At 47.6% G+C, this 25,648-nt stretch overlaps 1 protein-coding gene across 1 annotated transcript in view; it reads right to left on the minus strand.

The window, feature by feature from the left end:
• LOC140404402 (potassium/sodium hyperpolarization-activated cyclic nucleotide-gated channel 4-like) overlaps positions 1-25,648 on the minus strand; it is a 401,801-nt gene that overhangs the window by 54,637 nt on the left and 321,516 nt on the right. The window contains exons 5-7 of the mRNA XM_072492892.1: positions 15,928-16,074; positions 10,276-10,516; positions 2,986-3,150 (exon numbers count right to left, since the gene is read on the minus strand). Of these exons, the coding sequence (XP_072348993.1) occupies positions 2,986-3,150; positions 10,276-10,516; positions 15,928-16,074 (553 nt within the window). The remainder of the gene's footprint in view (positions 1-2,985; positions 3,151-10,275; positions 10,517-15,927; positions 16,075-25,648) is intronic.

A 25,648-nucleotide genomic window follows, 5' to 3' on the forward strand; every position in this document is an offset into this window, starting at 1 on the left:
AGCCACAACACAGAACATAACACATTCCTCATAAGATCGCCCCTTTAGCCCAGGAATGTAGCACTGAGGGATACGCTGGGTGGGATTTTCCACCCCTCCCCCCTCCCTGGGGCATGTTTTTCAGTGGTGGAGGTGGCTCACCATTGGTTGCCGATGGGATTTTCCAGTCCCGCAGAAACCCATGGCATTTTGCGTGGCTTACTCGTCGTGTCGCGACGGGGGTGGGGTTGTTGGCGCCTTCGGCAGGACCGGAAGATCCGCCAATGGGAAGGCCAGAAAAATCCCACCCATTATCTAGTCTTCAGTCTGAAACTGTTTTTTCTCCACAGATCCTAGAATTTATAGTGCAGAAGGAGGGCATTCGGCCCATCGCGTCTGCACCAGCCCTTGGAAAGAGCACCCCACCTAAGCCCACACCTCCACCCCATCCCTGCAACCCAGCAACCCTACCTAACCTCCTGGACACTAAGGGACAATTTAGCATGTCCAATTCACCTAACCGCACGTCTTTCGGGACTTGTGGGAGGAAACTGGAGCACCGGAGGAAAGCCATGCAGACACGGGGAGAACGTGCAGACTGCGCACAGGCAGTGACGTAAGCTGGGAATCGAACCTGGGACCTTGGAACTGTGAAGCAACAGTGCTAACCACTGTGCTACCGTGCCGCCCACATGATGATGACTGATTAACTGGATATTTCCAGCATTTGCCGATTTTATTTCGGATTTCCAGCATCTGCAGTATTTTTGCTTTCCGACGATCACAACATTTAACGCTGATGCAGAAACCGGTCGCCCAAGAATGTATCCGCTGTCCTTAGGTGTTTAAAAATAGCATTTTACCTCAGCGATTTTTTTTTTGCTTCAAAGTCAATGATTGCAGTTACCTCAGTAATCTCCGCATTTAAAAAAAATAAATGCTCACTGAAGTGCAGCAAGAATGTTTTTCACAATACGAACCCCTGCTAAATCGCAGTAAGCATATTCCGAAAATCTGACAAGTAACAGATTAGTTATTAAGATTTCAATTATACTGTCAAATTTCCATGGCTTCCTCCTGCTCTCAAAGGGCTGTTCTGCTGATTAGGTCACAGGCTGACTCTCAGTCATCCTTCCATTATCTATTCAACCCATATTCAGCCAACAAAAAAGTAAAGAGCAACATAATTTTGGCAATTAAAAAATGAAAGGTCTGCATTCAAGTTTGAATGTGCCTGAATTGAAAAGACGTTAGGTTGTGGATTTAAAGTTTTTGAAATTACAGTTCATTGATTATAAAAGGCTCTCAATAACTGACCGCCTTAAATTGATATTATAATTAAAAAAAAAAAGATTTACGCTTTTGTCAATTCTTGTCATTGCGACGTGTGTATTTTAAAAATAAATTTAGAGTACCTAATTCATTATTTCCAATGAAGGGCAATTTAGCATGGTCAATCCACCTACCCTGCACATCTTTGGGTTGTGGGGGCGAAACCCACGCAAACACGGGGAGAATGTGCAAACTCCACACGGACAGCGACCCACAGCCAGGATCGAACCTGGGACCTCGGCGCCGTGAGGCAGCAGTGCTAACCACTGCACCACCATGCTGCCCTTTGTGGTTTTTTCCCGTAGTCTGTGCTGTGTTTGGAAATGTTGCGGATGCTACTGCGCACCCTATACGGTGTGAAGATCGTGAAAAATTCATATACTTTCAATTTACCTTCCATTCCTAAACTTCCAATTCCCTGCCCCCTCTCTTGTTGGGGTATGGTAGCCTTGATGCCTCTACTCCATAATGAGAGAGATGGTGCCGTGGTGATGTAACCTTGCTACTAATCTAGAGACCCAGGCTAACGGTCTAGGAATGCCGGTTGAATCCCACCAAGGATTTAATAAAGAAATCCTGAATTGAAAGCCCCTCTCAGCAATGGTGACCACAAAGCTGCCGTTGATTGTTGTAAAACCTCATCTCGGTTCACTAATGTCCTTCTGAGTGGGAATCCTGCCGTCCTTACACGGTCTGGCCTACATGAGACTCCAGACCCCAAAGCAATAATAATATTATAATAATAATCGCTTATTGTCACAAGTAGGCTTCAATGAAGTTACTGTGAAAAGCCCCTAGTCGCCACATTCCGGCGCCTGTTCGGGGAGGCTGGAACGGGAACTGAACCCGCTAAACCAGCATGTGGTTGACTCGTAACTGCCCTCTGAAATGGCCTGGCATTCCACTCAGGCAATTTGGGATGGGCAAAAAATGCTTTTGGCCTCGCCAGCGATGCCTGTGCCCCATGAAAGAAAGAAAGAGACAACCCTTCCGGGGCACCAGATGTTGACAGTCTACCACACTGTACGAATCATCGTACCCGAGATTGGCCAAGGTGGCCAAATGCGATATTTGACCAACTTCCCGCCCCCGACCCACCCCCGCCCTCCCCCACCCCGACCCCCATGTCAGCTCAAGTGAGGTCAAAAATCCTCCGGCAGCATTCCGCAGAAGGGAAGGGGAGCTATTTCCCCGTGCTCTGACCAATATCTAACCCTCGATAAATATCAGTGAAACAGACTATTTGGTTAGTCATTACCACACACACACACACACTGCTGTTTGAGGGATCATGCTGTACGCAAATTGAATGCTGCTGCGTTATCTTACAACAGTGACTACATTTCAAAAGGCTGAACCTGGACAGGCGCCATAGAAATTCATTCTCTTCTTCACGAACATTAGTTCGCTCAGCTCAAACCTTCTTGTCTAAGCATAATGTTCACACCAGCTGGTGGATGTACTTTATAAGCTTGTGAATTCACAGTTTGCAGTGCAATGTTCCAGATTTCATGAATGGAAGCTGCATCGATTCATTAACTGTGCAGCATCTAAGGATCCGGTGTATCTCTATCACTTTCCTCGCTGCCTTTACGGACGTTAAGGTGAGAGGCCACAAAAGCTATGGATGAAAAGGGGTGCCCACCGCTCAAATAGAATAAAAAGGAGATATACCTATCCTGTCGAGTCGGTCGAGAGCCACTGTTTCGAAGGCGCGCCTCATCATTGGATACTCCTCCAGCACTTCATTGAAGTGGTCTACAGAGAGGGAGTACAGCCTGCAGTAAGTGTCGGCTCGCACACTCGCTGTCCGACGGCCACGGGTCAGCAAGCAGATTTCTACCGAGAGAGGGGAAGAAAGAGTAATCGATCAACATGGTCAATGGCTTCACACACCTGTCTCACGGTCCAGCAAGGCATTGTCCGAATCTGAATTGGGCCGAAACCAAATAGTTCGGTTAAAATCGGAACTTGTGATGCATTCACACGGCAACTGTAATCTCAATGTGAAGTACCTTCGCTGTATAACAACACCGCTCTCCTGGTGAACATAGGAATTAGAAGCAGGAGTAGGAAATTCAGCCCCCTCGGGCCTGCTCCGCCATTTAATCAGATCATGGCTGATCTCTTCCTGGTCTCAAATCCACCTCCTTCCATGTTCCCCATATCCCTTTTAACCCATTTCTTAAAAATCAGAAATATATCTATCTCCTTTTTGAAATCATTTAATGACTCAGATTCCACCGCACTATGGGGCGGCGAGTTCCACAGATTCATCACCCTCTGCGGGAATTGTAGCATAGTGGTTAGCACAAATGCTTCACAGCTCCAGGGTCCCAGGTTCGATTCCGGTTTGGGTCACTGTCTGTGCGGAGTCTGCACATCCTCCCCGTGTGTGCGTGGGTTTCCTCCGGGCGCTCCGGTTTCCTCCCACAGTCCAAAGATGTGCGGGTTAGGTGGATTGGCCATGCTAAATTGCCCATAGTGTCCAAAATTGCCCTTAGTGTAGGGTGGGGTTACTGGGTTATGGGGATAGGGTGGAGGTGTGGACCTTGGGTAGGGTGCTCTTTCCAAGAGCCGGTGCAGACTCGATGGGCCGAATGGCCTCCTTCTGCACTGTAAATTCTATGATATGATACTATGCAGTCGTTCCCCTTCATCTTTCCATCCTTGAAAGGGGCCTTGTCTGGGCCGCTGGAGTGAAGCAGCATAGGAATGTCTGAAATTCTGGCTACCCTTCAGCTTCATGCCTGATTTTGGCTTGATACAAAGTCCTAAACTCACAAAGTTTAAAGTGTGCCATTGTTTGAAGATCGGGGCTGAAGGCTACAAGATCACTGTGAACTGAGAACAAAGCATGCTGAAGTCACTCAGCATGCTAACCTTTAGAAAAATGTTCCCGTTGACTACTTTGCTCATGATGGATCAATCATCGGTGAGATTTTAGCGAACTAACAGGGATTAGATAGAATAGCACTTGATATGTAACAGAACCACTTTCTTCTTCGTTCAAACTCTTAATAACTCAAGCAACACGTGCCTAGGGTTCTGCCTGACTTGGACCAGTGCTTAAGGCACAATAGATTCCACAGTTTTATTCATTGTTGACTCTGATGCAGATAAAGGGATCCCAATCCACCGGCCTATTATCTATTCATTCAAATCATGATCTCACTGAATAAGGCACTTCACATTTATTCACACTGTACAGAATCTCAGGAGTCCAAAGCCATTCCTTTATTCATTGTCATTGTAATGACTGCCTATGGACCAAACCACGGATTAAAACGCATCCTATTCATGTCCTCATTTATGCAGGGAAATCACCAATATCTTCTTCATTCTCAGTGCATACAATCTAATACACGCCAATTATCCACTGCTACTAAAGTGCAGAGTACATATTAAGTTAACCCAGTGCCAGACCTCACTTAGTGAAGCACAATTAATTACTTTTATCCGAATTTCTCCTCTCTTCTGTTTCGATTTACATTGATCTGCTGAACAAAATAATCAAGTCAATTTACCCCCCACTGTTTTTTAAAAGAATGCGCGCTTTATGTGATTCCTGCTCTGAACAAAAGTATTTTGACACCCCTGTCATATCTTTACTGTGTTTAGCTGAATCACATCATTGCTAGCCTCCCCACAAGCATTGTTGGGAACATTGCAAAATGTGGTTTACTACAGATAACAAATGCCACCCATGGTGCATTTATAACGCATTGCTTTGCAGATCAGCATTATAACTAGGTTGGATAATTCCAATCAACTTAAATGCAGTGAATCATTTTGTAATGTGGTGTTTACTGCATGTTCTACACCCCTCTCCCCCACATGTCAATATTAAAGAAGATAGCACTCGGCGCAAGGGACCATAAAAGTGAGGGATGAGGCAAATTGATTATCTCAAGTCAGAAGCGGCAGAAGGCTGAGATAAATCTTTTACTTTTCATTAGCCGAAACAAAACCATCCCTGAGCGAAACGCCAACCGAACTGAGAGGGTCCGGGCTTTATCCGAGTGTTGATGGCTACTGACTAAGCAACTTTAGATTCCATGGCGGGATCGCCCTTACTAAAAAAACAGGTCCTTGTACTTGTGCATTGTTCAAAAAAAAAAGAGATACTGCTGCCCAAACTTTTCATCTTGCTTCATCAGGAGAGGTGCAAGAGTACCAAATTTCAAAGGAAGCAATGATTTATATTGCATAAGAAAAGGGGCTGACTGGTTGATAAGATGACTGATTGTTTGAGGTGTTGTCATGGGGAATGCACCAGAGAACTATTGTTCCCCCGTGCTTTTGCTTAATTCGAGAAAGGCGCAATGCCTGGACATGTTACTTTTGTTTGCAGAGGACAGGTTTCTATATATAAACATATGTATCTTCCAGCAAGTTTAAGTAAGGCACATTGCAAGCCAGACAGGTAATCTTAAATTGTCTTTGTACTTAATTAGCTCCTTTTGTGTTCTTAGGTTGTCACAAAGTGCTTCACAACCAGTGGCCCCAATATTTAGGAAGAATATGCAGTTGAGTGTGATAGAGTGGGAGAGGCCCGGCAAGGCTGGGGGCATAAAGGTTTTCGATTTTAAAATTCTTACCCTAATTTTCAAATTGCTCCATGGCTTGCCTCTGTACCCCCTCCAGCCCCACAACCCTCCAAGATATATGTACTCCTCCCAGCTCTGCTCTGTTGTGCATCCTCGATTTTAATCGCTGCCTGGGCCCTAAGATTTTGAATCCCGCTCCCTCCCCCCCCCAAACATTCCGCCTCTCTCTATCTCTTTCATCCTTTTATGACGCCCTTTCAAAACCTAACCCTTTGCTCAAACCTTTAGTCACCTAATGGGATTTTCCACTCCCAACATTTCCTCACGGCTTGTTTTGCAACAGCAGAGGCGGGATCTTCTGACAGTTGTGCGGCTGGTATTCAATGGTATTTTCTGTTGTTCACACCCTCCACCACAGGGGAACCCACCGGCGGGGGAGGTCACTGTGGGCGGGACTGGAAAATCCTGTCAGCGGGAAAGTCTGGAAAACCCCGCCCCTAATATCTCTTCATGAAGGCAAATCATGTTTGTTAACTATTGTGAAGCACCTTGGGGTGTTTTGTTACATTAAAGGTGTTATATTAGTGCAAGTTATTGTTCGACTGCCAAATTTAATCATGGAGGCATCACGCTAATTTTTTTATTTAAAAATAAATAAATTTAGAGTACCCAATTATTTCTTTTCCAATTAAGGGGCAATTTAGCCTGGCCAATCCACCTACCCTGCACATCTTTGGGTTGTGGGGGCGAGACCCACGCAGACACGGGGAGAACGTGCAAACTCCACACGGACAGTGACCCAGAGCCGGGATCGAACCTGTGACCTCGGCGCCGTGAGGCAGCAGGGCTATTCCACTGCGCCACCGTGCTGCCTACGTTAATATTATCCCGCCGTCAAATGGACAAGTTCGCAGGGCATGATTATTCCAGAATATTCTGCTCCAAAATGCAACAGACTGGACGACAAGTTCTTCACTGGGGTAGATCTTCATTCCAACCCCTTAAGTCGGCCGGCAAGTGCAAACCTAATCAGATGTTGCACTGTGCTGCTGGATACTCGATTCCTTCTTTGTGAATGCCACTCAGTCTGAGAACATGTTCGGACAAAACTGCAGCTGTAAGAAATGATTGCAATTCACACCGTGTAATAAAAACTGACTCCTCTGCCACTGCCTGTTAATTGGGCTGGAGGAAAGCACTTCAGCTCACTAGAAGAAAGCGGAGAGCCCATCTTCAGAGGCGGTATGGGCTGGGCAAGCTAATGTATGTGAACAGCAGTGCAGTTGGACGATGGATTTAAGTACCTCCAGAGAGGGATTGAAACACACAGCAAAGTAGGATACATAAAACATAGAAAATAGGAGCAGGAGTCGGGCCATTTGTGCCAGCTCAGCCATTCAATATGATGATGGCTGATCCTCTATCTCAACACTATGCTCCCAAGCTCTCCCCACACCCCTTGACACCTTTAGAGTACAGAAATCTATCTATTTCCTTCTTAAATACGCTCAGTGACTCTGCAGTACTAAACCACAGAGAATGACAAGATCGGACTGCAAGACCAAAGAAAGAAATGGTTGTATTATAAAGACAAACCACTGAGAAAAAGGTTCAATGGAGGATTAATGTAGATTCAAAGTGAGGATAAAGGAAGGGAAACACTATAGGATTGAAGTGGAGAGAAGGAAGGGAGGAACCCATGTCCACAGGTTGAAGCGAGGCTAAGAATAGACCAGTTCAATCAATGATCTGTTAGGGAATGGTCAATTTGAAACAGCAGCGGCAGTGTTGACGCTGGGGCAGGATTCATGGACTTCCACGACAGCACAACTGGCACTGCACTTTGACCGATTTGGCGACCGTGGAGGGGCTAGCACAGTCGATTCCAATGAGAAGCCGTGCGGGATTCACCGGGTTCGTGATTGACACTCGGGAGGCTGACAAGCTGCAGACGCGTATAGACATTTCACTCTCCGCACACACTCATCCCAGCTAACAAGATGGCACTGGTTGCACTGGAGTGAGCCCAACCCACTGAAGGATCAGCTGGGGCCAGAGGGCACCTAGGGGGGTGCCCTGGGAAGGGACCCATACGATCTGTGGCCCAACGTTCACAGTGGCAGTCAGCGACGTTCGTAGGTGCATGTGTGCCTTGCAGTCCCATCCACCCCATCCCGATCCCACAGCCCAACTCCTGGCCACCCCCCCGCTACTCCCCCTGGCCCTGGCAGACCCCCCCCCCCCCCCCGGCCAGCCGCACAACTGTCAGCAAACTATGGAGCTGTTGGACACTTTCCATACAGCGTCTCTACCCCTCAGCAGCCATGACGCCGGTTTCACGAATTTTCAAAGCACAAGTGAACTTTGCCGTCGGGAATTCACCCCTGTGGAGGGAGAGCATCGCGGTGGCCCCGGAGAGTATCAGGTCAAGCCCGTTAATGATATGCCATGGGTGTCTAATGTATGTGCGTTCCGGAATGCATTGACGCCGCGTCGAGGCACCGGAGAATTGCAATTTGGCGTGAAACCAGCGGCCGCCACGTTTTCGCCGTCAAAACCGATTCGCCGCCCAATCGTGTTTCCCGATTTCAACATCGGCCAACGGAGAATCCGCCCCAAATGTATTCCATGCCAATTAATGTTAAATTTCGGGCACCATTACATCCATTGATTACCGCTGTTGCCCATCTCACGTGAACTAGCTTCTGAATAATCCTAATAAGACAATGAAAAGCTTCCAGGGTGTCAGGAGCAACAGCACACTTCTTCCAGCTCAGCCTTTCCTTTCTCCCCATTCTCTTTCTTCTCTACCTTCACCGTTTTAGCCATTTAAACACTCAGGTACGTCTTGGTCCTGGTATACTCTGGAAGCCACCAACCCTTTGGGTGTCAGGGGTCGGAACGTTCCCTGATCAGTGGCAATCATCCCTTCAAAAAAAGTGCAGCTCAATCAATTGAGAATTAGCCTTGGTTGCAAGATTGCAACAAGGTCTTGTGGCACAGTGAGTCACATCCCTACCCCTGAACAAGAAGCTCCAGGTTCAAGTCTCACTCCAGATCTTGATGGCCAAGGAAGTTGTGTTCATAATGTGGCCAAACAGGTTGAGTATCTACCCATGAACCCGTCTCGTTGAGGTGGTAAGAACAAAGAACAATACAGCACAGGAACAGGCCCTTCGGCCCTCCAAGCCTGTACCGGCCATGATACCAACCTTCAGCACTTCCTTGTGCTGTATTCCTCTATACCCATCCTATCCATGTATTTGTCAAGATACCTTTTGAATGCCGTTAATGTATCTGCTTCCACAACCTGTCCTGGGAACGTGTTCCAGGCACTCACCACTCTCTGTGTAAAAAAGCTGCCCCGCACCTTCTCCTCTAAACTTTGCCCCATGGACCTTAAACCTCTGCCCCCTGGTGACTGACCCCTCCACCCTGGGAAAGAGTGCCTGCTGGCGGAGAGATTTCTGGCCAGCCATTTGAAGGATAGGCAAATTGGAGCCTCGACCAATCACAATCCATAGATCCAAAGAAACATGGGTGCTAAAAAGAAAAGGTGCATGTCATCACAGCAACCAGTCCTCCGAGTGAAATGTAAAACACCACAACCACTGTGTACTTGTGGGGGGGGGGGGGGTTCAGAAGAGTAGGAGGTGACTTGATTGAAACATATAGTATCCTGAGAGGTGGTGACAGGGTGGGTGAGGAGAGGCTGTTTCCTCTTGTGGGAGAATCTAAAACTTGGGGGTCACTGTTTAAAAATAAGGGGTCGCCCATTTACGAGAGATTAGGAGAATCTCTTACTTTAGAAGGTCCTGAATCTTTGGAACTCTCCTCAGAAGGCGGTGGAAACTGCCTTTGAATATTTTTAAGGCAGAGGTAGATAGATTCTTCATAAGCCAAGGGGAGAAGGGTTATCGGGATTAGGCAAGAATGTGGGGTTGAGGTTACAATCCGATCAGTCACGATTTTATTGAATGGTGGAGCAAGCGCGAAGGCCGAGTGGACCATTCCGACTCCTAATTCGTATGTTTTCAAATGCATTGGTGTAGATCTTCTCTTTGTGTGACAGTGTAAAATGGATGATGTTGCATCGGGACAAATGCAGGAATGCAAAATTTCAAACAATATCAACAAACTGTACCACAGGAGAAAAGGATGTTGGTTGGTTCCCCATTTTCTCCTCCATGGCAACCCCCTAGCCAATCAGAGTCAACCAAACAGTACCATTTTCTCTGCTCATCTAAGTTGTTGAGATTGTTCGAAATTTGGCATTCCTGCGTTCGTCCTGATGAGTGCAAAAGTAAAAGTTTCGGCAATGTGTCTCTTTTTGCAGCAATACCCCTGAATCCATTCAAGGGCTCATGGCCTTCCTCTCCTTTCCAAGTCTTTTGTCAAATAAAGATCTCCTCACCTCCAAAATAGGACCCATCTGACAGTTTGGTCTCCTTGTTGCCTTTTGTAAGGACACTGACAATCCCGTGCTGAATGAAGAACATCTTCTTCCCTATCGTCCCCTCACGGATAATGTAGTCGCCGGGTTGGAAGACCTCGAAGAGCAGCTTCGTGAGCATGGACGTGACAAAGTTGGGATCCGCGTTGGCAAAGAGAGGCATGGAGGCTACCAACTTCCTGCAGTTAAAGTTTATGATTTCCTGTCACACAGAAGGAGAAATGTAAGGGGGGGGGGGGGGGGGGGGGGGGAAAGAACAGAGTCAAATCTGAGGAACAGGCAATTGATCTGAGTTGCAAAAAACCCGAATGATGGCGGACGTTTTCTGTTTCTGAATTCTAGGATGGCAAAGAAATAATCATTGCTGCGGCTGTGTTTGACTTTAAAAAAAATAAATTTAAGAGTACCCAATTCATTTTGTTCCAATTAAGGGGCAATTTAGCGTGGCCAATCCACCTACCCGGCACATCTTTGGGGGGTGGGGGCGAAACCCGCGCAGAGACGGGGAGAATGTGCAAACTCCACACGGACAGTGGCCCAGAGCCGGGATCGAACCTGGGACCTCGGCGCCTTGAAGCTGCAGTGCTAACCACTGCACCACCGTGCTGCCCCTGGCTTGTTTGACTTTGATCTGGCTTCATTCAAAATGGCTCGTCATTATAAACGGTGGCTTTATTCCTGTGGCAGGGATCAAAGGTTACTGCGACTGGTGTATACATTCTGCTGTCCATTTGTTACCTGGCAACCACAGATATCACCTTCATGTTGCAGATCCAAAACTACGCTGGGAGAAGGCATTGAGAGACTCAAGGAGATGGTGGCAGGGTGCATGTGAGCCTATTTTAAGTAAGCTGAGTGGAGAAGGTGTTCCATAATGTGGCTTGCGGTCTAACCTCTGGCCAAGTGTTTAGCTGAACGAAAGGATTCACAGCAGGGTACAACACGGCTCAACGTTTGGGAAAGTGAGTTTTTTCCCCCAATTTGACATTGCAGAGGAGGTCGAGTCGCAGTTCAGAGATTTGGGGAACTGCAGTCTTTCATCCTGTCCCGAATACGTGCCTCCACAGAGTGCTCCCACCCCCTCTCCCCCACCTCCCCCAATCCAGAGAATTGCCTCGGCTGCATTGAGGCCGTGTCAATGCAGTTATTAGGGCTGATTCTGTGATTTTCTGCTTCCACGGCGAGGGACAGAACTCGCAGAGGAAAGCAGGTCAGGAAATTGTAGACCTTGCATGCGTGGCAGAGGCATCCATCCTGCGAGTTTCATCCTTGGCTGGGAGCATCTGATCGAGAAATAAGCCAATATTCCAAATTCACTTGTGAAGGGACCAGGTGAAGCTCAAGTGCTGGAGATAATGGTGACTGAACTGCTGAGGGTCTGGCAATGGCGTCTCAGAAAGACCTTGTGTGGTTGATCAGAGCCCTTGAACTAATAGCTGTTAAGGTAGTGGCTCTCCGCCCCTACATAGCCCCAAACCCCATTCTCATTAAATGCTTTGGGAAGCTGTGAAAAAACTTTATTCCCCGATTTTTTTTAAACCTCCTCTCCGCTTTCCCGAAGACTCTGACTCAGACTGAAATACAGTTCCACAATTGTCGGTTGTTCGCTAATAAATCCCTCAAATGCTTAGTTGTTATACTCCAGCCTTGATGATGAGCATCAATGGAATATTTACTTCTGTTAGGCGTCACAGACAAGTTCCCACCTCACCTGTAGGTGGATACACTTTGCAGGCATGCGTCGCGGGACAGTGATCGCCAACCAATTTTGTACCAGTTCCAATCGAGGCCAGTTGAAGTGCCCGGGCTGATGTCTGGGTTCAATTTAAATCTGGTCTGTGCAGCTTAGTACAAAACTGGGTGCTGAGATTAATCCTGGGGATTTCCCGGCCTCCCATGTGCCCCTTCTCCCCGCCGCCGTGTTTTCCAGTAGTGGACGAGGCTCGCCATTGGCCGCCGCCGGGATTTTCCAGTCCCACCGAGATCAATGCCGTTTTGTATGGCTCATCTGGCCTGCTACCGACGAGCCTGCCATGGTGGGAGGGGGGTGGGGGGTGTTCACCTCCAGTGGGACTGGAAGACATCACCAGCGGAAAGGACTGGAAAATCTTATCCCTGGCCTGTGCAGCTTATTTCTAAACTGGGTTGCTGAGATTAATCCTGGGTCGGAATTTTCCAACCTGCCCCATCCCCGGTGGCGTGTTTTCCGGCAGCGGATTAGGTTTGCCATTGGCCACCATCGGGAATTTCCAGACCCGCCAAGGTCTGCGCCATTTTGTATGGCTCGCCTGCCCTGCCGCCGGGAAACCCGTCACGGGGAACGGAGGGTCACCAGTGGCGGGACCGGAAGATGCCACCGGTGGAAAGAACTGGAAAATCCCACTGGTCAGTACTAAATTAGATGGTTCTTTTATCTCCTAGATTCTGTTGGAGCTAAGTTCAGATCTTTGGACTGAGAGCATGACGTTGAAAATCACTTTTGTAAATCTTCGACTTCTTTCTTAACTCTACCTTTGTTACGTTTCTTTTAAGCTTAAGGTGAGAGGCTGGAAATCTACTCTCCATCCATAAGCGTTTGATAAGGTTCCCCATGGTAGGCTATTGCAGAAAAGACAGAGGCATGGGATTCAGGGTGATTTAGCAGTTTGGATCAGAAATTGGTGAGCTGTAAGAAGACAGAGGGGGGTGGTTGATGGGAAATGTTCAGACTGGAGTTCAGTTACTAGTGGTGTACCACAAGGATCTGTTTTGGGGCCACTGCTGTTTGTCATTTTTATAAATGACCTGGAGGAGGGCGTAGAAGGATGGGTGAGTAAATTTGCGGATGACACTAAAGTCGGTGGAGTTGTGGATAGTGCGGAAGGATGTTGCAGGTTACAGAGGGACATAGATAAGCTGCAGAGCTGGGCTGAGAAGTGGCAAAATAAGCTTAATGCAGAAAAGTGTGAGGTGATTCATTTTGGAAGGAGTAACAGGAATACAGAGTGCTGGGCTAATGGTAAGATTCTTGGTAGCGTGGATGAGCAGAGAGGTCTCGGTGTCCATGTACATAGATCACTGAAAGTTGCCACTCAGGTTGATAGGGTTGTTAAGAAGGCGTACGGTGTGTTAGCTTTTATTGGTAGAGGGATTGAGTTTCGGAGCCATGAGGTCATGTTGCAGCTGTAAAAAACTCTGGTGCGGCCGCATTTGGAGTATTGCGTGCAGTTTTGGTCGCCGCATTATAGGAAGGATGTGGAAGCATTGGAAAAGGTGCAGAGGAGATTTACCAGGATGTTGCCTGGTATGGAGGGAAGAGCTTATGAGGAAAGGCTGAGGGACTTGAGGCTGTTTTTGATAGAGAAAAGAAGGTTAAGAGGTGACTTAATTGAGTCATAAAAGATGATCAGAGGATTTGATAGGGTGGACAGTGAGAGCCTTTTTCCTCGGATGGTGATGGCTAGCACGAGGGGACATAGCTTTCAATTGAGGGGAGATAGATATAGGACAGATGTCAGAGGTAGGTTCTTTATTCAGAGAATAGTAAGGGCGTGGAATGCCCTGCCTGCAACAGTAGTGGACTCGCCAACATTAAGGGCATTTAAATGGTCATTGGATAGACATATGGACGATAAGGGAATAGTGTAGATGGGCTTTAGATTGGTTTCACAGGTTGGTGCAACATCGAGGGCTGAAGGGCCTGTACTGCGCTGTAATGTTCTATTCTATTGTTCTGTTCCTCCAGTCTCAGAGGCTGTTGAGATTGTTCACGCGTGGCACAGGGTGAGTGGTGGGTGCGCCCCCCCCCCCCCGCCCCCCCCCCCCCCCCCCCCCCCCGTCTATAGAGCCTCCCCATGGCAGCACAACTGAGCAAGGATGGTTACCCACATCCCAAATCTGAGGCGCGGCGCGTTAGTGCTTCTGCCCCCCAACCCCGCCACCCCCGACCCTCTCAGAGGAAAAACAACTCAGCTCCTGAGAATTATCGGCGACATTAACCTCCTTTTGTTGACTCTTAATTGATGAAGTGTCTTTGCACCGTGGATGGCATAATAAGCAGCACGGTAGCACAGTGGCTAGCACTGTTTCTTCACAGCTCCAGGATCCCAGGTTCGATTCCCGGCTTGGGTCACTGTCTGCGCAGAGTCTGCACGTTCTCCCCGTGTCTGCGTGGGTTTCCTCCGGGTGCTCCGGTTTCCTCCCACAAGTCCCGAAAGACGTGCTTGTTAGGTGAATTGGACATTCTAAATTCTCCCTCTGCGTACCCGAACAGGCGCCGGAATGTGGCGACTCGGGGATTTTCACAGTAAATTCATTCCAGTGTTAATGTAAGCCTACGTGTGACAATAAAGATTATTTTTTTAAAATGGGGGCGGGTTACCCACAGCTATCACTGCAGTCTGAGGGAGCACAGTTCGAAGTGAATCACCCTCCCCCTCCTCCCCCCACTCCCAGCTCACAAACAGAAAGTAGCCACTAATATTATTTGACTGCAGTTGAAACTATGGAGCTCAGAAATGCCTCAGGCCGTCTCCTCCATGGACGCTATCAAAATTACTTAATCAGAAATGCCCAAAAATAGCAGCAAAAAAAAATGAGAATAAAATGGTAAATCCGTGCATATGAAGTGCAGGGCTAAATTTTTTTTTTTCCCTTTCTTAGGAGCCCGATGTCTGAAGTGGCAGAAGCCTCTTTAAAATGTCAGCCCCTCTTCCAGCTTTGCAAAAGGTTGCTTCTCGCTGCAAGGGTCAGAGTGAGGCTAAGTGAGTCATTTTGATGCTAATGCCCTGAACTTTGTGCTGATAGGAGATACGCTTTCAGCAGGAGGGCCGTATCTTTGAGTCTCTTTTTCATTTCTGTGATAAGGCTGCTCTCACTGTCGCAAGGTTTTCTAGTGAGCAGCTCTCCCGTTCGTGCACTGATGTTATTCTATGTTGTGGCTGGTCACTGTGAAATCAGAGTGTGTTTGCATCAGAAGCCACAGGGATTGACTTGCAAAATACAGCCCCAGCCAGGCACGTCAATGATGTTAAATAGCATTAATACCCGACAGCGTCATTGCCTACAGTATCTATATTACTCATGGTCTTTGGGGGCCCATATAAGACCTCCGGAGGGAAAGCCAGCAGCCTAAGAGGTGCTATCTTTCCTTGCCCAGTAAGCAAATGCTGCTGTCAAAGGCAATGGTGAATACTTGTTGTCAAGCTCTCAACCCACAAGGACAGTGGAAGGCCTCAACCAGTGTGGGATAATTTGTCACAGCTTGTGAATGGATCATGAAAAGAATGTGTGTCTACCTCATAATTCCCAAGCCCCTCATGAAGGAAGTTCTTTCCAAAGCTCTGGGGCGGGATTCTCCCCTAACCGACGGGGCGGGCCGCACCGGCTGAGGAGTGGCGTGAACCACGCCCCAGATCTGCATTCCAAAGCTTGACCTTCCTTCCATCTCTAATATGTACCAACTTACACTTCCGCCTCGGAATTGGCCACGGAAAGTGCAATGGGGATCGATTAACCGTGCAAACCAAGTCAGTGAATTCTGACCCCAATTACCTGAAAACCTTAAGAGCAAAGTTTGTGAAAATATTTTTTAAAGTTACGCCTAAAAGAGAAATATCTATTTTTGCTCCTCACCTCACGTAGAGGATCACTCAGCTCGCCAAGTATGTTCTCCTCATCAAACATCTTGCCCTGAAATCGATGCTCGTAGTAATCGTGGATCCGCTGTCGCATGTCAGCTGGCAACTTGTGGAAAGACATATACTGCTCCACTTGTTTGTACTGTGGAGGGAGGAGAGAAAAGATAAGTTATTGAACATCGAGCGCACTTACTCAGTCGCTGGTGCCAGGCGAAGAGAACTTCTAATGGCCTGTACACTGTACCAATGATGATGACCATGCTCAGAATGGCTGGACCAAGAAATCTTCAGAGAATCGGAGACTGAAGGACTGGACCCAAAATATCCAGTTTGTTACCACCAGGATTAAGTTGTACTGGTAGTACATTGAAATGACCCAATGACTGCACTGCCTGAGCCATCGCATTCTCCATGATTCTTAGCAAACTTTAAAAAAAATTTAGAGTACGTAATTCATTGTTTTCCAATTAAAGGCCAATTTAACACGGCCAATCCACCTAACCTACACACCTTTGGGTTATGGGGGTGAAACCCACGCAGACACGGGGAGAATGTGCAAACTCCACACTGACAGTGACCCGGGGCCGGGATAGAACCTTGAACCTCGGCGCCGTGAGGCAGCAGTGCTAACCACTGTGCTGCCCTGATTCCTAGCAAACCTGATCCATAATGGCAAAGAATTGTGAGGTATGTCTTGGCATCGACTTACGTTGCAGAAGCGCTTGAACATCATCAACAGATGAATAACAGTAAGATCAAGCACAAGCAACCTTTCTCCAGCTTCCTCCAGCCAGTCTGAGGGGTCACCTGACTCTAACATTCGCTTATATACTAGTGAGACTCTGAGTGGTCAGTCGGTGAATTACAACACAACCATGATATCACCACACCTCTGTCAAAATCTCCTCTCAAACTTCTCATACCCAAGGAAAACAATCCCAACTTCTCCACTCTATCTACCTAATTGAAGGCATTGTAGCTTGCTGACATACAGTTCAAATTTACCAGGAGGTCTTGACTCCAATGCTTTGGGTCATGGAATATGCAAATAGACTGCAAGGGCATCTCAACCAAGACTAACTCTGGCCCCAACCGACCTCCTTTGGCACTGCAGCAATGACAGCTTGCATGAATATAGCAGCTGTAACATAGCAAAACAGCCCAAGCAATTTCACGCGGGCGTTATCAGATAAATATTTTGACAGTGAGTCAGACAAAGAGATATATACAGAGATAACCCAAATCTTGGAGAAATTGGTTTGGATCGCAAAGGAGGAGAGATAGCTAGCAAAGTGGAGCTGCTGGACTCTATTACGGGCCAGGGTTTAGAGAACCACAAAGTGTACCATGGAGTTCACCTGACCCACAACTTTAACTAGATTTTGGTTATGGGGAGCACAAGGGCCCACTTTACAGATGTGATGCAACAGAGAACTAAAATATGTTTAAACAAAAACACAGTTTATTCTATGAACCCAGTTAACATTTTTAAACACACACAGTGAACATCTTAGCAACTATTAACTCACATACACCACCCAAAGAATACAGTACTCTATAAGTAACCCTTAATCTTTCCTTACAACATCCATAAGACAAAAAAAACGTTTTTACAGAAAGACAGCAGGTTTAAATTCTCTACTGAAAGCAGTAACCACTGTTAAATTAGCAAGTGATCTGAAGACATTCCTTTCATACAGAGAGAGACCAGAATTACACCTTGTTTCTCTGGATGCAGCTCCCAATCTGCACAATGAAACCAAACACACTCTGTAGCTGCTAGCTCAAAGCGAAAGTAAAAGCAGAGTCACAGCTCCACCCACACACTGACATCACTGCAGCTATTTGACAAACACCCTTTTCTTAACGGTACATCCACTACAGCTATTTGATAAACATCCATTTCTTAAAGGTACTCTCATATGACAACTGCTCAACGACTCTCGCTCGGACTGATATGTTCCTTGTAAGAACACTACTCACGACGTCCTATGCTGCTCTTGCTCATGTATTTGCCACCTAAAGCTATAAACGATTTATTAACATTAACTGTCAATAAATGGCCCCTTTTTCCGCACTGTAACCAATAACCATTTGTCAATGTACTCTGTCAATTAGTCTTTTTTTGTCTGCTATGTACGTACTGTGTACGTTCCCTCGGCCGCAGAAAAATACTTTTCACTGTACTTCGGTACATGTGACAATAAATTGAATCAAATCGACCTAATTACCCTTGAAATAAATAGCTTGCTCGGCCTTTTCAGAGGGCAGTTAAGAGTCAACCACAATGTCTTGGAACTGTAGTCACATGTAGGCCTGGCCAGCGAAGGATGGCAGATTTCCTTCCCTAAAGGACCAAATGGGTTTTAAAAACAATTAATTGCCAAGTTTCGTAGGTCACCATTACGAAGAATGGCTTCATGTGCCAGAGTTATTAATTAAATTTAAATTCCACCAGTTGCTGTGGTGGGTTTCGAACCCGTGTCCTCAGAGCATTAACCTGGGCTTCTAGCAATTAGGCTAGCAATATTACCACTAAACCACCATCGCCCCGAAAGACTTAGTGCTGTAGATTGCAATCGAGCTATCGCTTTGTCAACTCACTACTTGTTTGAGCAAAAAGCTTCATAAAGGCTATGTGAACATGAAACCAAAAACAAAACGCACCTCTCCCACCGATAACATGCTGCTAGGGGTAATTTCTGTCCAACTACAAGTGCTCGGATAATCGCTGTGCTTTTAGATTTTTCACCTGAGGGAAGACAAATCTACAGACATTACGCGCTGCTATTGTACACAGTCATCACCCCCAATGGCCTCGCTACAATATATCCAGCAACTAAAGCACATTTGCAGAACACATTTTTTGATGTGGAGTGTGAAAAGTTATTGGGCACGAAATCAAATTTTCAGCATCAAAGGATTAAAGTGAGGCTCAATATTCCCCATGTACTTTCGCTGGACAGATTGATTTCAGGGTTGGTGGGACTGTCATATGAGGAGAGATTGACTAGGTTAGGATTGTTCTCGCTGGAGTTCAGAAGAATGAGGAGGGATCTCATAGAATTCTAACAGGACTAGTCAAAGTAGATGCAGGGAACATGTTCCCAATGGTGGGTGTGTCCAGAACCAGCAACTAGGGGATTTTCACAGTAACTTCATTGCAGTCTTAATGCATGCCTACTTGTGACAATAAAAAGATTATTATTGTTATTATTCATGGTGAAAGGGTTGCTTAATCAGGGTAAGATAAAGAGGGGTGGGAGGAGACTTAAGATGGAGCATAAAGCCTAGCATTAGCCAGTTGGGCCGAATGGTCTGTATATTCTACAGGGAAAAATTCTACAGGGCCACGCGATTGAGTCAGCTACAAAGCACAGGCACCGACTAATGCACACAGTTTGCACTACTGCACACTCTAAAGTTTACTCTGAACTGCCACCATTAAGTCTTGTTATTTGAGACCAAACAATGGCCTGACCTCTTGCTTTAATTGGAGATTTGATCCTAAAGTGTCAAATGCACACTTCCTGCAGCGCCTTGCTTCATTCAAAGCGAAACGAAATCTTGTTGAATTGTTCCGGGAAACTGATTCTGCTGCTGGACAGTTCTGGTAACTGCCATCGCTGCGGGATTTCCGGTGGCGGCATGTAGGAGGAGGTCGCGCAGTAGATAGCTCCCGCCAGGGCACTTGATTTTGGCCCTTTTTACCTGGCGCACGGGATTTTCTTTGGTGGATAAATTCTACCCATATGAAAGTAGAAGGACTCTATTGTTGAAGAGTATCACCAAAGGCTGGAACTAAGAAGTCTGCGGGCGGACGTTCTTTGACTGACTCAGAGGTTTCGCATGGCATCACAGCAGGGAAGATGGCGGCGGTGACTCCGGAGGTTGAGGAGGCCCCGATCACGGCAGACATGCTAACCGGGATACTGAATTTGACAAGCACTTCGCGAGGCAATGGAGAGTGACGTTTGAAACCCTCCGTAAATCGATTGAGGAGGCAGGAAAGGTTGGAGAGAATGTCGGAAGCTGCGAAGGAGCATGGTGAGGTATTGAGGTGGGGGGTGGGTGGAGACGGCTCAGTCGAAGCGCAGCGAGCAAATTGTCTCACTGGAGGCCGCGACAGAGGGAAATAAGGGTCTGAGGGCGACGGTGGACCACCTGGAGAATCAGTCAGGGAGGCAAAACTTCGGGGTCATGGGGTTGTGGAAGGGTGCGCAGGGCCCGAATCCAACTGCGTATTTTTTCGCAGATGTTCGGTAAGATAATGGGGGAGGATGGACTGGCGTACCCTCCCGAGCTGGACAGGGCCCATCGACCACTCCCAGGTGTTGGGCGGAAAAGGCACCACGAGGTGTTATCGTCAGATTCCATAGCTTTCAGGAGAAGGAGCGGATCCTGAAGTAGGCCAAGGAGGACTATGATTCGTGGTGGGAAGGGAGCCACGTTGGAGTCTATATGGGGACAGTAATCAAACTAAAAAGGGGACAAATGGAGGTGAGGTCGTGTAGGGGATCTCGTCTTGGTGCACTAGTGACGGCCTTGCATCCGCTTTCTCCGGCTAGGTTCTCCTCGAATCCGCTGGTGGTGTCCACTTTAAGGATATGGAGGCAATTCGGGCAGCACTTTAAGCTTGGATCCATATGGAGGATGGCCACTATTTGCGCCAATCATCTATTTGAGCCGTCGCGTTTAGGCGCCACGTTTGGGGCATGGGGAGGGAATGGACTTGAGAGATTTGGGGATTTGTTTTGTGAGGGGACGGTTTGCCAGCTTGGAGGAATTATTGATGAAGTTTGGGCTTTCGGGGTGGGACTCGTTCAGCTACCTCCAGATAAGGAATTTTCTCCGAAGGGCCTTCCCGACATTTCCCATGGCACCGCTGACGTCCCTCATGAGGAGGATCCTTTCGCTGGCGGGGTTGAAGGAGGGTAGCATGTCCGTAATTTATGGACGGATTCTGTTGGAGTATTTGGACCCCGGTGGATGAGGAGCAGTGGGGGAGGCAGTTGGGACGTATACTGGATGATGAGATGTGGAAGGAGGCCCTTCGCAGGGTGAACTCCACGTCTTCGTGTGGCGGCTTGGTCTGATCCAGCTCAAGATGGTGCATAGGGCGCACCTGACCAAAGCTAAGCTGAGTGGCCCCTTTCTGGAGGTAGAGGACTGCTGCGCGTGGCGTTCCTGGGGTCCGGCCAACCACACACACAGGTTCTGGCCTTGTCCCAAACTGGTAAGCTTCTGGTCCTCCTTCCTCGGCAAATGTCAGCGATTCCCAGTATTGAACTGGCGTCATGTCCTCTGGTGGCCATTTTTGGGATGTTGGCCTCGCCGGGGCGGCGAGCAGGGGTGAAGGCAGGTCTCCTCGCCTTCGCCTCGTTGATTGACTGGAGGCGAGTTCTGCTGGGGTGGAGGCCCTCTAATCCGCCCAGCGCCTCGGTATGGTTGGGTGACTTAATGGAATTCTTGTTGCTGGAGAAAGTTACACCATTAGGGGGGGTCGGTTGAGGGGTGCGATCGCATATGGCAGTCAGTCCTTGCCAACCTATTGAATTAGTCAGCATCAGTTGCTGGGGGATGGGACGGTGGGGGGGGGGAAGGTTTTGCAAGGCAACAGAGGGTACATACAGACAGGAATAAGAGTAGTTAAGAAACAACCATGCTGAGTCACATATAAACCAGTATGGGTATAGCAAGTCTCCTTAAAGCACAGTTGTCAACGAGAACCTGGCTGCTTTACATCAAACCCAGCATTTAATTTCCTCAATTCAATTGTCAAACTGTCATGGTGGGAACTGAACTCATGTTCTGGGGATTACCGGCTAATTAACATAATGACTACATTACCATGACCTGTGGTGCATGAGCTGAAAGCTTCCAAAGATCTCATTCAATGAGACTGTCAGTTTTCTAAATTAAAAACCTCGGGTAACAATCAAGGTTTCAATAATCACCGATGTGTAGTCCCACCGACAATCTTCTGTGTCTTGCCCAAGTGACCATCATCGGAGTGTGATTGGAAACAAAAACAACATACACAGTCTCAGGATATAGGGTAGGCCACTGAGGACCGAGATGAGGCAAAACCTCTTCTTTCAGAGGACGGTGAACCTGTAGAATTCTCAACTACAGAAGGCTGTGGAAGCCAAGTCACTGAATATATTGAAGAAGAAAATGGATAGATTTCTGGACTCCAAAGGTGTCAAGGGGTTTGGGGAGAGTGCGGTGTGTGTTCAGATAATCAGCCATTATCACTAGACTCTGGGGTGGTCCCGGCGGATTGGAAATTAGCAAACGTGACACCACTGTTTTAAAAAGGAGGTAGGCAGAAAGTGGGTAATTATAGGCCAGTGAGCTTAACTTCGGCAGTAGGGAAGATGCTGGAATCTATCATCAAGGAAGAAATAGCGAAGCATCTGGATGGAAATTGTCCCATTGGGCAGACGCAGCATGGGTTCATAAAGGGCAGGCCTTACCTAACTAATTTAGTGGAATATTTTGAGGACATTGCCAGTGCGGTAGATAACGGGGAGCCAATGGACGTGGTATATCTGGATTTCCAGAAAGCCTTTGACAAGGTGCCACACAAAAGGTTGCTGCATAAGATAAAGATGCATGGCATTAAGGGGAAAGTAGTAGCATGGATAGAGGATTGGTTAATTAATAGAAAGCAAAGAGTGGGGATTAATGGGTGTTTCTCTGGTTGGCAATCAGTAGCTAGTGGTGTCCCTCAGGGATCAGTGTTGGGCCCACAATTGTTCACAATTTACATAGATGATTTGGAGTTGGGGACCAAGGGCAATGTGTCCAAGTTTGCAGACGACACTAAGATGAGTGGTAAAGCAAAAAGTGCAGAGGATACTGGCAGTTGCAGAGGGATATGGATAGGCTAAGTGAATGGGCTAGGGTCTGGCAGAAGGAATACAATGTTGACAAATGTGAAGTTATCCATTTTGGTAGGAATAACAGCAAAAGGGATTATTATTTAAATGATAAAATATTAAAACATGCTGCTGTGCAGAGAGACCTGGGCGTGCTAGTGCATGAGTCGGAAAAAGTTGGTTTACAGGTGCAACAGGTGATTAAGAAGGCAAATGGAATTTTGTCCTTCATTGCTAGAGGGATGGAGTTTAAGACTAGGGAGGTTATGCTGCAATTGTGTAAGGTGTTAGTGAGGCCACACCTGGAGTATTGTGTTGAGTTTTGGTCTCCTTACTTGAGAAAGGACGTACTGGCACTGGACGGTGTGCAGAGGAGATTCACTAGGTTAATCCCAGAGCTGAAGGGGTTGGATTACGAGGAGAGGTTGAGTAGACTGGGACTGTATTTGTTGGAATTTAGAAGGATGAGGGGAGATCTTATAGAAACATATAAAATTATGAAGGGAATAGATAGGATAGATGTGGGCAGGTTGTTTCCACTGGCGGGTGAAAGCAGAACTAGGGGGCATAACCTCAAAATAAGGGGAAGTAGATTTAGGACTGAGTTTAGGAGGAACTTCTTCACCCAAAGGGTTGTGAATCTATGGAATTCCTTGCCCAGTGAAGCAGTAGAGGCTCCTTCATTCAATGTTTTTAAGATAAAGATAGATAGTTTTTTGAAGAATAAAGGGATTAAGGGTTATGGTGTTCGGGCCGGAAAGTGGAGCTGAGTTCACAAAAGATCAGCCATGATCTCATTGAATGGTGGAGCAAGCTCGAGGGACCAGATGGCCTATTCCTGCTCCTAGTTCTTATGTTCTTATAATCATATTGAATGGCGGAGAAGGTTTGAAGGGCTGAATGGCCTACCCTGCTCTATTTTTCTGTTCTTCTGGTCAAAGGGGTAGGTTTTAAGGAGTGCCTGAAACCAGGAAAGTGGGGTAGAATCCATACATTCATGGAATCCTCGTAATGTGACAATAATCTATATTGTCCCAAGTAGGCTTACATTAACACTGCGATGAAGTTACTGTGAAAAGCCCCTAGTCGCCACACTCCGGTGCCTGTTCGGGTACACTGAGGGAGATTTCATAAATTTCCAATTCATCTAACGAGCATGTCTTTCGGGACTTGTGGGAGGAAACCGGAGCACCTGGAGGGAAACCCACGCAGACACGGGGAAACCCACGCAGACACGGGGAGAACGTGCAGACTCCACACAGACAGTGACCCAAGCCAGGAATCGAACCCGGGACCCTGGCGCTGTGAAGCAACAGTGCTAACCTCTGTGCTACCGTGCCGCGCAATAGAGAAGGAGGCCATGCGACCCATTGGGTCTGCACCGATCCTTCAAAAGAGCACCTTGCATAGCCCCACTGCCCCACCCTGTCCCCATAACCCCACCTAACCTTTGAATACTAAAGGGCAATTTTGCACAACTAATCCACCTAACCTGCACATCGTTGGACTGTGGGAGGAAACCAGAGCAGCCGGAGGAAACCCACGCAGACATGAGGAGAATGTCCAAACTCCGCATCAAAATGGCAGAAGTAGAGGAGGACAGCTATCTCGGAGGGTTGTTGGACTGGAGGAGATTTCAGAGATAGGAAGGGGCGAGGTTATGGAGGGATTTGAAAACAAGGTTGAGAATTTTCAAATCAAGGTGCCGCTTGACCGTGAGTCAATGTCAGTCAGCGAACACAGGGGTGAGAAGGGAATGGGACTCGGTGGGTGCCAAGCCCACCATCTTCCCACCCAGTCCAATAATATGGGAGGTAGGGGGAGAAAGGGTAGGTGGGCAGGCAAATAAACAGGGTCGATTTTGGCTTGATATTAAGCCAATTAACATGTCAATACACTGACATCACCACAAAACTGTTGGCGTGGTCAGTCGGTCGAGAGAGGCGTGGTTAGTCAGCCGAGAGAGGCATGGTCAGTCGGCCGAGAGTGGCATGGTCAGTCGGCTGAGAGTGGCATGGTCAGGCAGCCGAGAGTGGCATGGTCAGTCGGCCGAGAGTGGCATGGCAGGCAGCCGAGAGTGGCATGGTCAGTCGGCCGAGAGTGGCGTGGTCAGTCGGCCGTGAGTGGTGTGGTCAGGCAGCCGAGCGTGACGTGATCAGTCGGCCGAGAGTGGCCAGCCTGTTAGAGTCGAAAGAAAACCCTACAATTTCAAAGGTGGGTTGGAAGGGGGGTGGGGTTACGAACGTTGCGGCGATGCCGTTTGATGATCGTGGAGGAGGTGGAGGGATCAGCTCCCCCCACCCTTTCTGCCTACTCACCTGCAGCATTAAACACCCTGTCACCCACCCCCCTTCTCCCCCCCACCCTCCCACCACCACCAGTCTAACCTGCCCAAACCCTCCCTGTAAATACTAGTTGACTGAATGAGAGAACCATTTTACTTGTTTTTTTTTAAGTAACCTAACTATTTTTGGGGCTCTACAAAACCTTCCACAATCCTGTCACCTCAAAGTAGAGCCAGCCAGGGAGTCTTCTGTATGGGGATATGGGGTCACCATCCAAGTTTTGGTCACGGCATATTGTGGCTTATGCCCCTACCTGAAAACTCTGTTCCTAGCTATGCTCCCCACCACTTGCCATGGGGGAGTGGTCCCTTCCATCAAATCACATCTTACTGTCCTTCTTTAGGTAGTCAAGAAGGCATACGGCATGCTTGCCTTTATTGGCTGGGCCATTGAGTATCAAAATTGGCAAGTCATGTTGCAGCTGTACAGAACCTTAGTTAGGCCACACTTGGTGTATGGTGTTCAATTCTGGTCGCCACACTACCAG

This window comes from Scyliorhinus torazame, chromosome 30, assembly GCF_047496885.1.
Source record: "Scyliorhinus torazame isolate Kashiwa2021f chromosome 30, sScyTor2.1, whole genome shotgun sequence".
NCBI lineage: Eukaryota > Metazoa > Chordata > Chondrichthyes > Carcharhiniformes > Scyliorhinidae > Scyliorhinus > Scyliorhinus torazame.